Genomic DNA, 16,041 nt, shown 5'->3' on the forward strand with positions numbered 1-16,041 from the left:
GTGTCCGACTCTTTGCGACCCCACGGACTGCAGCATGCCAGGCCTCCCTGTCCATCACCAACTCCCAGAGTTTACTCAAACTCATGTCCATTGAGTCAGTGATGCCATCCAACCATCTCATCCTCTGTCATCCCCTTCTCCTCCTGCCCTCAATCTTTCCTAGCATCAGGGTCTTTTTAAATGAGTCAGCTCTTCGCATCAGGTGGCCAAAGTATTAGAGTTTCAGCTTCAACATCAGTCCCTCCAATATACCAGGTGCTATTTTATTCTAAGTACCTTCACTGCCATAATTGTTCTTGAAAACAGTTCAATGTTGGCTTTATTATCTGAGCAATTTTCCTTTTATTGGCAAGGCTCTCAACAATCTAGCCCTGGTTGAATTTATCAGATGAAAGGTAGCACTCATGAGCACCTGCGCCTCTGCTAAAACAAAGAATACCCATTCCTTAAAAACCTGACACTGCTAAAAGTGTGAAGTGTTTGTTAGTCATGTCTTTTTGTGACCTCATGTATGCAAAAAGTCAACCCTTTTTTGCGACCCCTGCCAGGTTCCTCTGTCCATGGGGATTCTTAGGCAGGAACACTGGAGTAGGTTGCTATGCCTTCCTCCAGGGGATCTTCCCGACCCAGGGTTGGAACCCAGGTTTCCCACTTTGCAGGCAGATTCTTTACCATCTCAGCCACAAATAAGGTTTGGGGGGCTGGGGCAGTCCACTCCGATGAAGCAGTGTTGGAACAGCACTCTGACCAGTCAGGCTGGCAGCCCCAGTCAGTATTTGAGGGAGACTAGACCATCAGTTTACAGAGGAGGGCTGGTGGCTGCCAACCGAGCAGAGATGGGAGGAGACCTCTGAGCTGCCACGTGGTGGCATGGAAGGCCCTGCAGGTGCTTCTTTTCCCCTCGAAACAGCCCACAAAGGGTCCCAGCTGCCAGTGTAGCTGCCCAGCTGGAAAAACGATCATCCTCCCCTCTCCCTGCACACCCCCCAATACCCCACCCCCTTGGAGGAACTGATCTTGGACAAAAAGGCTTTCAAATTCCTCCCACATTATGTCTCCATTATTCCCTGTAGTTTGGGTTACAGAAACGTGTAAGGACAGGTTATTTCCTTTGAAATTCCTGCAGCCATCATCTGCAGAGGAAGATCAGCTGGCAGGCCTAGGTGGATGAGGAAAAAAGTGAGGAGAGTAAGATCTAGCTTTAATACTGGCAAAAGTTGGGGAACCCCAATTTTTCAGAAGTTTGATTTTTGAAATAGAAGGGATTTCAGTTGGGGGTTTTTCTTTCCTAACCCTCCCAAGTGCATCAAAATTTCTGGCAACTATGAGCGGTCACCTGATACTGCTTTTGCTCATAAAGAGAACTTGCTGAGGACCACCTGCAGGCCTGCTTTCCTAGAACCCAGTGCGAATAGTTTGTTAAACAACTTGAGAAACTTAGAGCATATCAGACGATACTGACTTTCTTGAATAGAATTTACTGACCTGGAAAGACTTCCCTGGCAATCCAATGGTTTAGACTCTGTGTGTCCAATGCAAGGGACACAAGTTCAATCCCTGGTCAGGGAACTAAAAGCCCATGAGCTGCGCGGTGTGGCCAAAAAGAAATTTACTGACCTGGAATAGAACTATCCAAACTTGTATCAAGAAATTTATTTTAAAAAACAGCATGGCATCCTGGCAAATCAATCACATCACATCCACAGCCTGGTGGAGGGAAAGTAATTTTTGTGGGCCAAGTTTCATCATCACTGCAGTGTATAGATAACATGGATTTTTATCAGTAGTTGTTTTACATCAAGAATTTTGTTGACAAAGAACAATGCTAATTGCAATAAAACCACCACCTTGAAATATCACCATACATGACTCAAGCATTCCTGACAGTTGGTTCTTTGCATGTATGTACGTAAATCATATAGTCACCTATTAGGCAAATAATTTAATGACAGAACACAAGAATTTCTTTAAACATAGTATTTCAAGCTACTATATTTTTGTCTGGAGTACACACCTGAAATTGTACAAATTGTACCTAAATACTGAACCATGAGTTAAGCAGATAGAATGAAACAAAACAAACAAAAACACAGTTCTGACTTAAGTTCCCATTCCTTACTTCCATTCACTCTTAACTTGCCTCAGATGGTTTCTGTTGAAGAAGTTCAGTTACATCTTTGCAGGACAACACAGGAGAAGGAGTACCGCCAGTGGGCTCTGGAGGAAGCCTCTTCCTGGGGGAGCCAGTCCCGTTTGCTATTTTGGCTTCAGTCCAGGCCTGTCTAGATGAAGCACTACGCAGTAACTACTGACCATTTAAATATGGAGAAAAGGTAGGTAGAAAAATGCTTTTCAAGAAAAGACAAATGGAAGACCAGGCGTAACATGAACCCTGTCGGGCACAACGCTGAGCATCCTGCCTTCCTGACCTCCTAGTTTCTGGCAGGTGGGTAGAGTCACTATCAAGGCTTCAGGGAGAACAAAAGCTTGCAGAAACTAGGTTTCCCCAGGGACAGATATACGGCCGAGTAGCTGAGGACGGTTACTAACAACACCTCAGCTGTTCAGGCCGATTAAGACCTCTGTATCAGAGCCAGGGACGGGGGAGCCTGGTGGGCTGCCGTCTATGGGGTCGCACAGAGTTGGACACGACTGACGTGACAGCAGCAGCAGCAGCATCAGAGCCCTGGGTGGTCCTGGGACCGGGACGGGGCAGCTCCCTTACACCAGACGACAGAGAACAGCTGCCCCTCCCAAGCCTGTAGAAACCCAATGAACTAGGGTTTGTGAGTAGTGCAGACAAACGGCATAGTTTAATAAAATGACTTGTTTCATTGATCAAGTCACACCCCAGAGACCACGTCGCTGAAATTCATGACGGCCAGAGGCCCAAGTCAAAACGCTCTCATGCTGGAAAAGCCCGACCAGAAGTGAGGGATCGTGAGACAAAAATTCAGCCCAGCTCACCTGACACCCCTCACGAAGAGGGCAAGTCCTAAGGATGTCTGAAAGGACAGCGCTTCGCCCAGGAGCATCCTATTGTTAGATGCAGAGCCAGGGTCTCTCTCGGCTTCCGCAGTCTGCTCCCTGGAAGGGCTTCTGATTGGCGGAGGCAAAGGAGGGCGTGGCCCAAGGCGGAGAGAGAGTCCAACAGACTCCCTGCAACCCCACCCAGGCCAGGATCCAGAGGCAGAAAGCAGCTCAGGGACGCTGTCAGCCACCAGCTTCACCGAGCCGTCCCCTCAGCCCCTTCATCTAGCCCAAGCCCAGCAGACGGGAGTCCCTTGGGCGAGGAGGGAGGAGAAGCCGCCCCGGGCTGCTTCCCAAAGGCTCCGGGCCACACCCAGCCCTATGGGGCGCGGAATGTGGTCCTACCAGTTAGATGATTGGCACTGTTCCCACAGAGGAGCATCCTAGGAGAATCCACTATGCTTCCTCTGAAATGTCAGTCAAGAACGTGAAAGTATGTGAGTACATTCTCCTTTTTAAAATCTAGAAGGACATCTTAAGTTTTCAAGCACCACAGGAAAACGTTTTAAAAACTGTACCCACTTAGTATAGTGTACGTGCTAAGCATATATATATATATATATTTTTTTTTTTTTTTTTAAGAGACCCTACATCTAGAATGGATTACACATTTATAACCATCCTCATGAAACATGGTTACCTCAGGGCTTTTTTGTCCTAATGCACTCTGAGATGAAACATGGAACTACACTGCTTCACTCACAACACATAACCATCTAAACTTCATGGACACATACAGGTTTATGCAAAAGCCCTTGATATAGCTCTACTCAGCCCTCCAGATTAGGTAAACCTCAGACCAGCAGCCCACCTACCCTGCATGTCCCACCATGGACAAGAGCAGCAACTTTATTTCAATACAATTATGGGCAGAAATTATATGCTATAAAATAGAGGCTCTTCTATAAAGTTTAAGGTAGAAGAATGGAAGACAAAAAAAAAATAATTTGCATGAAATCAAAATAACTCCACATTGGTCTTGTACTCTTTGAAACCCTGAGATGAACTGCAGTCCTCAAATGCCTGCACTTGGATCGAGGTTTGCTGCAATGCTTCAGTATGCTTCGAACTGGTTCATCATCAACTTCCTGCTGTATTCATAGGCCAAGAAGAGGGCCCCGTTGGCAGGGAATGCGCGAATCAAGGTAGGTTTCAGTCCAGAATATAAGGCCAGTACTCCTAGAACACAAAGGGGTGATCAAAGACTGTGATTTCCACCCCCCACTTCTTGCAGATATCCCACGAACCCGCACAGCATGGATACGTTTACACTTACAAATCCAGACAATTGAGCTAAAACCCAACAGTTATGGAGCAGGTTTCCCTGAGCTAATGGAACTAAACAGTCTAGTAGAAACAAGGGCAAGGGCAGGACTCTCAGTAAAGTTGGCGAACATTCACCAATCCCGTGCCTGTTAACTCCTGGTAGATGGATGTGGCAGAGCGGGGCCACATGGCTGACAGAAGGCAACCAGAGTCACAGATGGCAGCGGCTTTGCAGCTTCACGTGGGGGCGAAGACCGTGAGGCCAGGAGAAAGAATGTGGATGAGGTCAGAAATCTGACTAGTATCAGGTTTCTAGTATCAGTACTGCCCAAGGCAGTTCTGAAGATCCAGTCAGATAAGGGAGGTTTAAGTACTTTGTAAAACTATGAAAGTGAAATTGCAAATTGAAAAGGGGTTACTGGGGACCTCCCTGGTGGTCTAGTGGCTAAGACTCCTCGCTCCCATTGCAGGGGGCCCAGGTCTGATCCCTGGTCAGAGAACTAGATCCCACATGCATGTCACATGAAGAATCCCACATGCTGCAACTGAGACCTGGTGAAGCCAAATTAAAAAAAAAAAGGGGGTTACTATTAGTAATAGACGTTTTGTGCTCTATTTGGGGTTAAATCAGTTTCTGCATATTTACTGTGCTCGCTTTCAAGAGATGTGTACGTGCCAAGTTTTAAGATGCATAGTGAATGCTAGAAGGACAGGTCTTTACTCACTAGTAGCATAAAATCGACTTTACACAACCACTACTTGAAAATGTCTTTTATATATATTTATATATATTTATATATATTTATATATATATATATATATATTTATTTATATATATATATATATATATATATCTCCTGTATAACCAAAACCTGATAGCAAATAACCTTCAGAAACTGCTTAGTGCCTTTCTCATTCCAGAAGTCTTAGTATTAAGGATGTACACTGTTTGAAATGTCTTAGCGATTCCATTAGAGCTCAGCTCCTGATAATATTGCTTAAAACAAGTGGTGCTAACTTCGAAACATCCATCTTCCTAGACAAAAGTATATACTTTAAAAATTCTCTCCAGGCTATTTAGAAAAAAAAAAAAAATCCTGGCCCAGAGGTTAGGAGCCAGGAGCTTTAAACATTCTTGAGAATAATGAAAGAACCTAAAGAAAGGGGTTTGAAAACAAATCCACAAGTGTGGGTTATATACACAGTTAGAAAAGGTTATGAGGTGGGGGAAATAAAAGCCATTATCCATGTGATCAACCTCAACAAGACTAGCGGTGAAATGACTGCTCTCTGTACACACCACCTCTGTTCGGCCAATGGCAGACTCACCTTCATTTTTCACGATGCTTATAAAGGTTCCGATAAATCCTGCCTGTTTGCCAGACATGGAAAGAACTTGAATCCTGGATTTGATACAATCCACTGGGTAAACAGCAAGCCACAGGCAGATTCCACCAAATCCACCACTTAACATCAAAGGGACAGGGCCTAGAGGAGAAAATGAGCAACTGGTATTTTGTCTTGAGCACAGGTGATGTGACATTTCCAGAGGTCAGTGCAGCAGCGGCTGCAGGTGGGTGCAATCACCAACTGGGAAGCTGCGGAGCACAGTTCTCTGGGGCAACAATCCAAGAGCACAGGTTCCTTGTGATAGCCTAGGGCCATCCCTCATGATGCCAGGACCAGGGGCAGCTCCAGTGAGGGTCAGATTTAGGCTGGTGGCTGTGGCCCTCCTGCCGTGTCCTCCAGAGGCCTGCCCCCCACCCCCCGCCAGAACCAGCAGGCCCCAGCAGCATGGCAACAGCCTGCCACGAGGAGTAAGAATAGAGGCCACGGAAACACAGGCTGCATCTTTTTTCAACTTTCTCTTAAGTATTTTAGTATATTAATACCCTACAGCCCCGATTCTTCCTTTACAGAGAAAAACTAAAGTTATCTTATTAAACATGACAGTTAAGCCTGAGAGCACGATGATCCTCAGAACAGGTCCAAACACTGAAAGGAGGTGTTTAAGAAAAAAAAGTAATCCCCCACAAGCCAAGCATTGGGTCAAGCCACTAATGAGGATAAATGAGAAGGAAGGACCCTTCCCATTGCTATCAAAATACTATCTATCAAGGGGACTTCCCTGGTGGTCCAGTGGTTAAGACTTCACCTTCCACTGCAGAGGGGCGTGGCTTTGATCCCTGGTCAGAGATAAGATCCCACATGCTGCATAGCCAAAAAAACCAAAACACAAAACAAGCAATGTTGTAACAAATTCAATAAAGACTTTAAAAAGAAATGGTCCACATCCAAAAAAACCTTTGGGAAAAAAAAACACACACACACACGCTATCAAGATTTATTACTAAGTTTAAACTTATTCAGAGATGCTTTATGGGTGATTTCCTCCAGGAAAAATGATGTCTGCAATCTTCCTTAAAATGGACCTGGAGAGAATGCACAAATGGTATTCCAGTAAAATAAGTCTGGAAAGTCTTGCTCCAGCCCCTACCCTGAGGAAATTACCTAGGTGGGAGGAAGGTGCTAGCTACCACTTGCCACTACGGTTACTCCCTGGCATCCAGAGTCACCTAGGGCCATGCGAACCCGCTGTGCACAGATTCCATAGCAACCACCACCACCCAGAAGCCAACACTTCAAACCCACCTGTGGTCCTAGCCAACAGGCTTACCTAATTCGTCTTTCGATCTCCCCGAGGCAAAAAATGACCGGCTCAGTTCATAGCCACCGAAAAAGAAGAAGTAGCCTGGTACTTCTCGCAGTAAAGTACTTGAGAGTCCGTGGTAGAAGCCCAAGGGGCCGTCCTTCCTAAAGACAGTCTTCACGACAGACCAGACTGTGCTGGGTGGAGACAGGGTGACAGACAGTTAGGACAACGTTCACATCCATCCCGTAGACCCGACGGAGCTCTGACCACCAAGCAGCTCATTTTATAAACAGAGCAACCAGGATTCCAGCCCTAAAAGGCTTCTGTGGGAAGGAAATCTCCCAAACAGATACAATTATTTTATAACAAGTTTATCACTTGAGCTGGTCCATGTAAAGATATTTTATTAAAATGAATGCATAATTTCTAGAAATCATTATCAAAGATCTAAAAGAGCCAATTACACCCATTTTTTTCAATAGTGATTAAGTGAAACTACAATGAGATTGTCCAAACTCGGCGAGAATAAAATGGCATTGTTCATGCCCAGTCCCCTTACCGCCCTCAATTTCTATCTCCTCAGCCTTTCTTTTGAGCTGGTATATTTTGAGCGAACTGATTGTTCAGGTGTTTAGGGTTTTGTTTTGCTTCCATCCAGGGAAGTGAGCAAGGAGCCGTACATGTTACTTAAAGGCAAGAACAAAAAAAATTCCAAGAGCTGAACTATGTCAGGCTAGACTCACCCAGTATTTAGTTCTTACAGGGGCAGGTGCGTAAGAATTTTTTACTTGAAGCAGATCAGAGCCTGAGGCAGCCTGAACACGGCACTCTCTGTGCAGGCTCTTCTTCCTGATGGTGTCGGGGGTGGGGAGTGGGAGGCCCATTCCCGATAGCACCAGAAACCAAGCCTGTTTGGCAGGCTCCTCACTGTATTCTCAACAGGTGACCTGGCTTGGACCAGAGAGGGATCAGGCCCCAGGTAACAAAGGCCACCTGCTTTTATTGATGATCTGCCTTCCCAGGCATTATCCACTAGCCAGTCCCTGCCTGCAGTGCCCTCTCTTTCTATACTGAAGAAGTAAAGTAAGCCAGGGTTTCCCTGATGGCCCAGCAGGGAAAGAACCCTCCTGCCAATGCAGAAAACTCAGGAGACGCGGATTCGATACCTGGGTGGGGAAGATCCCCTGGAGAAGGGCATGGCAGCCCATTCCCATGCTCTTGTCTCGAGAATCCCATGGACAGAGGAGCCTGGCAGGCTATAGTCCGTAGGGTCGCAAATGGTTGGACACAATCGAGCGACTGATGCATGCACACACAAAGTAATTCAACTCAACACAGTTAGCCTGGTTCCAAGACGGGTCTCAACCCTCAGCTACCATATTCCCAGATTGGGCACTGCTGTACCTAAAACATGTTTCCTTTTGTACAGGGTGTCCATCTACCAGAGTCCTTTGGATCTAACAATTACTTTCTTTAAAAATACTTTAAACTGCTTTCAAGAGACAACTTTCTGGGTGCTGTTAATGCACTATTCATCTGGGCACCAGCTGACAAAAAGGTTCATTTGTGACTATTTGTGGAACCGCACACTTGGGATTTCCTATGATTTCTGGGTGTGTTTCTGTTACTGTGTGTACACTGTATTTCATGAAAAAAAGCATTAAAGACTTTTGACCTTCTAGGATATGAATAATAGATTCAAATAGGTTGTAATGAATCTCTTGGCTGCAGGAAATAGGGTGCTATTATGAACCCCGTTTTCATTGGAAGGAAACTGACGACTCGGAAAATGGTCAGTTTATCCACCAGTTCTTCCCAGCAGTTTATTTATTGGCTTTTGAGTTAACCTGAGCAATACCCATGACCAAACCTTTACTTAGTTAAGATAAATAAGCAAATTTGGGATGAATAAGGATAATAAATTGGTTTTTAATTCAAATAATAAATAATGTATATGATTCATACATTCATGGGATAACTCAATTACTGAAGACTTGCTAAGCTTACAAGGGTTTGATGAATGTTTTCAGAATTTGGGCCCTTTGTAGGTATACTTAAAGGACTTCTTCTTGTTGTTTAGTCACTAGGTCATGTCTGACTCTGTGACCCCATGGATTGTAGCCTGCCAGGCTCCTCTGTCCGTGGGATTCTCAAGGCAAGAATACCGGAGTGGGAAGACATTCCCCTCTCCAGGGGCACTTGAAGGATTAGGGAAGGGGGAAAAGAAGTCACCAGGATCTGGTGTGCTTAGCATGAGCACTGATGTGAAACTGGGTAGTGAGCAAATATTCACCCCAGAATCCAAAGTGGCACCTAGGAAAGCGCAGCCTCAGCCCCAAAGCCACTGCTATGTGTTTCTAGGTATATATGGAGGTCACACCTTAGGCTCTCCACAGGCCAAATGAGGTAGAAGCCCTGCTTCCCCACTTTTAGGATATGAAATATTTGCCTACAGGGACTTCCCTGATAGTTCAGTGGTTAAGACTACACACTTCCAATGCATGGGGAGCAGGTTCAATCCCTGATTGCAGCACCAAGATCCCACATACCTCATGGCACAGCCTTCCCCCACCAAAAAAAATTTTTTTTTTAAATTAGGAAAAATAATAAATCATTGTTAAAATCTTTTGCCTACATTCTGGGGTGGGTGGTGGGTCCAACCATCCCAGACTGTCCATTCAGAAAAGTATTCTCTGATTGGTGGGCGTGGGGGGTGTTTGGAGTAGATAAACTCTTTTGCTTCTTAATTATAGCATAATATAAAATTTAAAAATATTCATTACACCAAGGCAACGTGACGTTTGTACCCAGGCAGCGCTTACTTCTGGCTTTTGGCTATCTTGCCCGACGTCTCCATCTCGTACATGGTCTGCAGCCGGCACTTCACCAGCTCCGTGGGGCAGAGGACCAGGGCAGCAAAGGCAGAGGCGAAGGAGCCGGCAGCTGCGTTCTGCAGATCACTGGGAGGGTGCAAGCACAGGCGGCCCGTTACTCACTCGCTCGGCACTGGGCAGGCTCCAACACGGATGGTAAAGCAGAGTGAGCTCAGGCAGAGAGGGACGCTCTTTCAGCGCCCACCAGGCTTCCTCCGAGGAGCCCACCACCCCATGGGGGCGATAGCAGCATCCTGACTTCCAGGGAAAATGATGCTTAAGAGATGATACCCATGTGCTCAGTCACACAGGTGCTAAGTGGCAATGCTAGGCTTTAAACCCGAGTCTCTCTGATGATAAACCCATGCTTCTTTTATTAGTCATACAGCTATGGCCTGGACCCCACCCCCAGATTCCAGTGCTGAGGCATTCACCCTCCATGTGACAGTACCTGGAGGAAAGTCTTTGGGGGGTAATTAGTTTGAGACGGAGTCCTGATGTGATTGTGGAAGAGACTGGAGAGCTGGCTGCTGTTCTCTCCACCATGTGAGAGGACAGGCGGCCCTCTGCAAACCAGGAGATGGCCCTCGCTGGACACCATATCAGCCAGCACCTACCTCATTCCTAGACTTCCTAGCCTCCAGAACCGTGAGAAACAAATGTTTGTTTTTAAACCACTCAGTCCAGGGTATTTTGTTCTAGCAGTCAGAACTAAGACAGAAAGTGACACAGAGAAACCAAGTTTGGAAGAAAAAATTCCCTAAGGTCCCACCACCTCGAACATATACTCCATTAATACTTCAGTGTGTTTGCTGCTGAGCTTTAAATAAAACTAGTTTTCAAGGCCATCCCTATGTGCCCTGCATCCAGCCCAGAGCAACCACAAGTGTAATGTAACTACTACAGATGAAACTAAGATCATGGCATCTGGTCCCATCACTTCATGGCAAATAGATGGGGAAACAGTGGAAACAATGGCTGAGTTTATTTTTTGGGGCTCCAAAATCACTGCAGATGGTGACTGCAGCCATGAAATTAAAAGACGCTTACTCCTTGGAAGGAAAGTGATGACCAACCTAGACAGCTTATTAAAAAGCAGAGACATTACTTTGCCAACAAAGGTCTGTCTAGTCAAGGCTATGGTTTTTCCAGTGGTCATGTATGGATGTGAGAGTTGGACTATAAAGAAAGCTGAGCACCGAAGAATTCATGCTTTTGAACTGTGGTATTGGAGAAGACTCTTGAGAGTCCCTTGAAGGGACTAGATCTGATAGAGTGCCTGATGAACTATGGACGGAGGTTCATGACATTGTACAGGAGACAGGGATCAAGACCATCCCCAAGAAAAAGAAATGCAAAAAAGCAAAATGGCTGTCTGAGGAGGCCTTACAAACAGCTGTCAAAAGAAGAGAAGTGAAAAGCAAAGGAGAAAAGGAAAAATATATCCATTTGAATGCAGAGTTCCAAAGAATAGCAGAGAGAGATAAGAAAGCTTTCCTCAGTGATCAATACAAAATAGAAGAAAACAATAGAATGGGAAAGACTAGAGATCTCTTCAAGAAAATTAGAGACATTAAGGGAACATTTCATGCAAAGATGGGCTCAAGAAAGGACAGAAATGGTAGGGACCTAACAGAAGCAGAAGATATTAAGAAGAGATGGCAAGAATACACAGAAGAACTGTACAAAAAAGATCTTCATGACCCAGAAAATCAAGATGGTGTGATCACTTACCTGGAGCCAGACATCCTGGATGTGAAGTCAAGTGGGCCTTAGAAATCACTACGAACAAAGCTGGTGGAGGTGATGGAATCCCAGTGAGCTATTGCATTTTTTTTTCCATTTTTATTAGTTGGAGGCTAATTCCTTTACAATATTGTAGTGGTTTTTGCCATACATTGACATGAATCAGCCATGGATTTACATGTGTTCCAGTTGAGCTATTTCAAATCCTAAAAGATGATGCTGTGAAACTGCTGCACTCAAAATGTCAGCAAATTTGGAAAACTCAGCAGTGGCCACAGGACTGGAAAAGGTCAGTTTTCACTCCAATCCCTAAGAAAGGCAATGCCAAAGAATGCTCAAACTACCACACAATTGCACTCATCTCACACGCTAGTGAAGTAATGCTCAAAATTCTCCAAGCCAGGCTTCAGCAATATGTGAACCGTGAGCTTTCAGATATTCAAGCTAGTTTTAGAAAAGGCAGAGGAACCAGAGATCAAATTGCCAACATCTGCTGGATCATTGAAAAAGCAAGAGAATCCTAGAAAAACATCTATTTCTGCTTTATTGATTATGCCAAAGCCTTTGACTGTGTGGATCACAATAAACTGTGGAAAATTCTGAAAGAGATGGGAATACCAGACCACCTGACCTGTCTCTTGAGAAACCTGTATGCAGGTCAGGAAGCAACAGTTAGAACTGGACATGGACCAATAGACTGGTTCCAAATAGGAAAAGGAGTACGTCAAGGCTGTATATTGTCACCCTGCTTATTTAACTTATATGCAGAGTACATCATGAGAAACGCTGGGCTAGATGAAGCACAAGCTGGAATCAAGATTGCCAGGAGAAATATCAATAACCTCAGATATGCAGATGACACCACCTTTATGGCAGAAAGTGAAGAAGAACTAAAGAGCCTCTTGATGAAAGTGAAAGAGGAGAGAGAAAAAGTTTGCTTAAAACTCAACATTCAGGAAGCTAAGATCATGGCATCTGGTCCCATCACTTCATGGCAAATAAATGGGGAAACAGCGGAAACAGTGGCTGACTATTTTTTTGGGCTCCAAAATCACTGCAGATGGTGATTGCAGCCATGAAATTAAAAGATGCTTACTCCTTGGAAGGAAAGTTATGACCAACCTAGACAGCATATTAAAAGGCAGAGATGTTGCTTTGTCAACAAAGGTCCATCTAGTCAAGGCTATGGTTTTTTCAGTAGTCATGTATGGATGTGAGAGTTGGACTATAAAGAAAGCTGAGCGCAGAAGAATTGATGCTTTTGAACTGTGGTGTTGGAGAAGACTCTTGAGAGTCCCTTGGACTGCAAGGAGATCTAACCAGTCCATCCTAAAGGAAATCAGTCCTGAATTTTCATTGAAAGGACTGATTCTGAAGCTGAAACTCCAATACTTTGGCCATCTGATGTGAAGAAAGAAAAAAAGGGAAGTCACTCAGTTGTGTCCAACTCTTTGTGACCCCATGGACTGTAGCCTACCAGGTTCCTCCGTCCATGGGGTTTTCCAGGCAAGAATACTGGAGTGGGTTGTCATTTCCTTCTCCAGGAAATCTTTCTGACCCAGGAATTGAACCCCTGTCTCCAACGTTGTAGGCAGACACTTTACCGTCTGAGCCACCAGGGCATGTGAAGAGCTGACTCATTTGAAAGACCCTGATGAAGGGAGGAGCCAAGATGGCGGAGGAACAGGACGGGGAGACCACTTTCTCCCCTACAAATTCATCAAAAGAATAACGGAACGCAGAGCAAACTTCACAAAACAACTTCTGATCGCTAGCTGAGGTCATCAGGTGCCCAGAAAAGCAACCCATTGTCTTCGAAAGGAGGTAGGACAAAATATAAAAGATAAAAAGAGAGACAAAAGAGCTAAGGACGGAGATCCGTCCCGGGAAGGGGGTCTTAATAGAGGAAGTTTCCAAACACCAGGAAACCCTTGCACTGGCAGGTCTGGGGAACCTGACTGGGAGGGGAACAATAAATAAAACCCACAGATTACGTGCCTAAAAGCAACTCCCAGCAGAAAAGTACCCCAGACGCCCACATCCGCCACCAGCAAGTGGGGGTGGAACGGAGAGGAGCAGGCGGCTTTGCTTAGGGTAAGGACCGGGCCTGAGTGCCCTGAGGACAATCAGAGGGAGCTTTTGTGAGATAGCAACTTAAACTGTGGGACAGCAAAAGAGAGAGAGAAAATTAAATGGCCGGAGAACACACTGCCGGCTGTTCGCAGAACAAAGGGCCTAAGCAAGTCCAGGGAAGAGCTAGCCGGCAGCGGACCGGCCCAGCCCACCCCCACCCCCACCCCCACCCCCACCCCCAGGCAGGAGGCAGTGGGGAGGGGAAAGGGGCCGGCTCGGCCCCAAGGACAGCAGCCTCTACCGCACTGCAAACAGGCCTCCAGTTTCTAATCAAAGACCTCCTGAGATTCTGGATGGTCGACATCTGCCGGGAGGGTCGTGGTGAGACACAGGGCGCAGGCACCCGACCAGCACGGGCGGGGACTGGGGCTGGGGACCACGGAGGGGAGAAGGCGCGCCGCGCCAGGGAGAGTGCGCCCGTCAAGCTGCTGGCTGCCTGAGCCGCTAGGGCGGGGAAGGCACAAAAAGCAGGCGCAGCTTTTTGTTCTGGGCTTTGTAGAACACCCAAGGGCTGGAACCGCGCGCGCAGCACAGGGCGCGCTGCATATAGAACAGCCGGGAGCCTGAGCAGCGTAGAGGGGAAAGCAGCTCCAGCCCCTCCCCGCAGCGCGACGGAACTAGCAACCTGAATAAGAGTCCACCTCTGCCCGCCTGTGTCAGGGCGGAAATTAGACACTGAAGAGACCGGCAAACAGAAGCCAAATAAACAAAGGAAACCGCTTCAGAAGGGACCGGTGCAACAGATTAAAATCCCTGTAGGTAACACCGACTACACTGGAAGGGGCCTGTAGATATCGAGAAGTGTAAGCAGGAACGAGGAACTGATCCAAACCCACACTGACCGCAACGGCTCCAGAGAAATTCCTAGATATATTTTTACTTTTTTTTTTTTTCTTAAGTTAAAAAAAAAATTTTTTTTTTCTTCTTTTTTCTCTTTTATTTTCTTTTAAAATTCCCTATTACTCCCCCATTACTCCTTAACTTTCATTTTCATAGATTTTTACAATTTTTTTAATTAGGAAAAATTTTTTTCTTTTTTTCCTTTTTCTCTATTTTCTATTTTTCTTTTTCTCTTATTTCCTTTTAAAGTCTTCTATTACTCCCCTACTACTCCTTAATTTTCATTTTCATTACACTATAACCTTACAAAAAAAAAGAAGCCCTATTTTTAAACCAAACTTCATATATATTTCTAAAATTTTTTTGTGTGTTTTGGTTTTTGTTTTTAATATACTATTTTTAAGAGTCTAACCTCTACTCTAGATTTTTAATCTTTGTTTTTCAGTATATGATATAAATTGTGGACATTTAAAAATCCAATATTCAGTTCCCATTTTTATTCAGGAGTGTGTTGATTATTCTCTCCCAATCTTGACTCTCCGTTTTCTACCTCAGAACACCTCTATTTCCTCCTTTCCCCTTCTCTTCCCAATCCAATTACGTGAATCTTTGTGAGTGTCTGGGCTACGGAGAACACTCTGGGAAGAGACAACTGCGTAGAACTGTCTCTCTCCTCTTGAGTCCCCCTTTTTCTCCTCCTGCTCATCTCTATCTCCCTCCTCCATCTCCTCTTCTTCGTGTAATTCTGTGAACCTTTCTGGGTGTCCCTAATGGGGGAGAATCTTTTTGCCATTAACCTAGAAGTTTTATTATCAGTGCTGTATAGTTGGAGAAGTCTTGAGATTACTGTAAGAATAAAACTGAAATCCAGAGGCAGGAGACTTAAGCCCAAAACCTGAGAACACCAGAAAACTCCTGAATACACGGAACTTTAAGTAATAAGAGACCATCCAAAAGCCTCCATACCCACACTGAAACCAACTACCACCCAAGAGCCAATAAGTTTTAGAGCAAGACATACCACGCATATTCCCCAGCAACCAGGAACATAGCCTTGAACGTCAACATACAGGCTGCCCAAGGTCACACCTAACACATAGACCCATCTCAAAACTCATTACTGGGCACTCCATTGCACTCCAGAGAGAAGAAATCAAGTTCCACGCACCAGAACACCAACACAAGCTTCCCTAACCAGGAAACCTTGACAAGCCAATCGTCCAACCCCACCCACTGGGTAAAACCTCCACAATAAAAAGGAACCTCAGACCACAAGAATACAGAAAGCCCACTCCAGACACAGCAATCTAAACAAGATGAAAAGGAAGAGAAATAACCAACAGGTAAAGGAACATGAAAACTGCCCACCAAGTCAAACAAAAGAGGAGGAGAGGGAATCTACCTGAAAAAGAATTTAGAATAATGATAATAAAAATGATCCAAAATCTTGAAAACAAAATGGAGTTACAGATAAATAGCCTGGAGACAAGGATTGAGAAG

At 45.2% G+C, this 16,041-nt stretch overlaps 1 protein-coding gene across 2 annotated transcripts in view; it reads right to left on the minus strand.

Annotated features, from left to right (window-relative positions):
- Positions 1-1,638: 1,638 nt before the first annotated feature.
- Positions 1,639-16,041, minus strand: part of SLC25A15 (solute carrier family 25 member 15) — a 39,403-nt gene continuing 25,000 nt past the window's right edge. For both annotated transcript variants that reach the window (XM_070471304.1, XM_070471305.1), the window contains exons 4-7: positions 9,772-9,909; positions 6,974-7,143; positions 5,626-5,784; positions 1,639-4,209 (exon numbers count right to left, since the gene is read on the minus strand). In XM_070471304.1, the coding sequence (XP_070327405.1) occupies positions 4,085-4,209; positions 5,626-5,784; positions 6,974-7,143; positions 9,772-9,909 (592 nt within the window). In that variant the 3' untranslated portion in view covers positions 1,639-4,084. The remainder of the gene's footprint in view (positions 4,210-5,625; positions 5,785-6,973; positions 7,144-9,771; positions 9,910-16,041) is intronic.

Source organism: Odocoileus virginianus, chromosome 8 (assembly GCF_023699985.2).
Source record: "Odocoileus virginianus isolate 20LAN1187 ecotype Illinois chromosome 8, Ovbor_1.2, whole genome shotgun sequence".
Classification (NCBI taxonomy): Eukaryota; Metazoa; Chordata; class Mammalia; order Artiodactyla; family Cervidae; genus Odocoileus; species Odocoileus virginianus.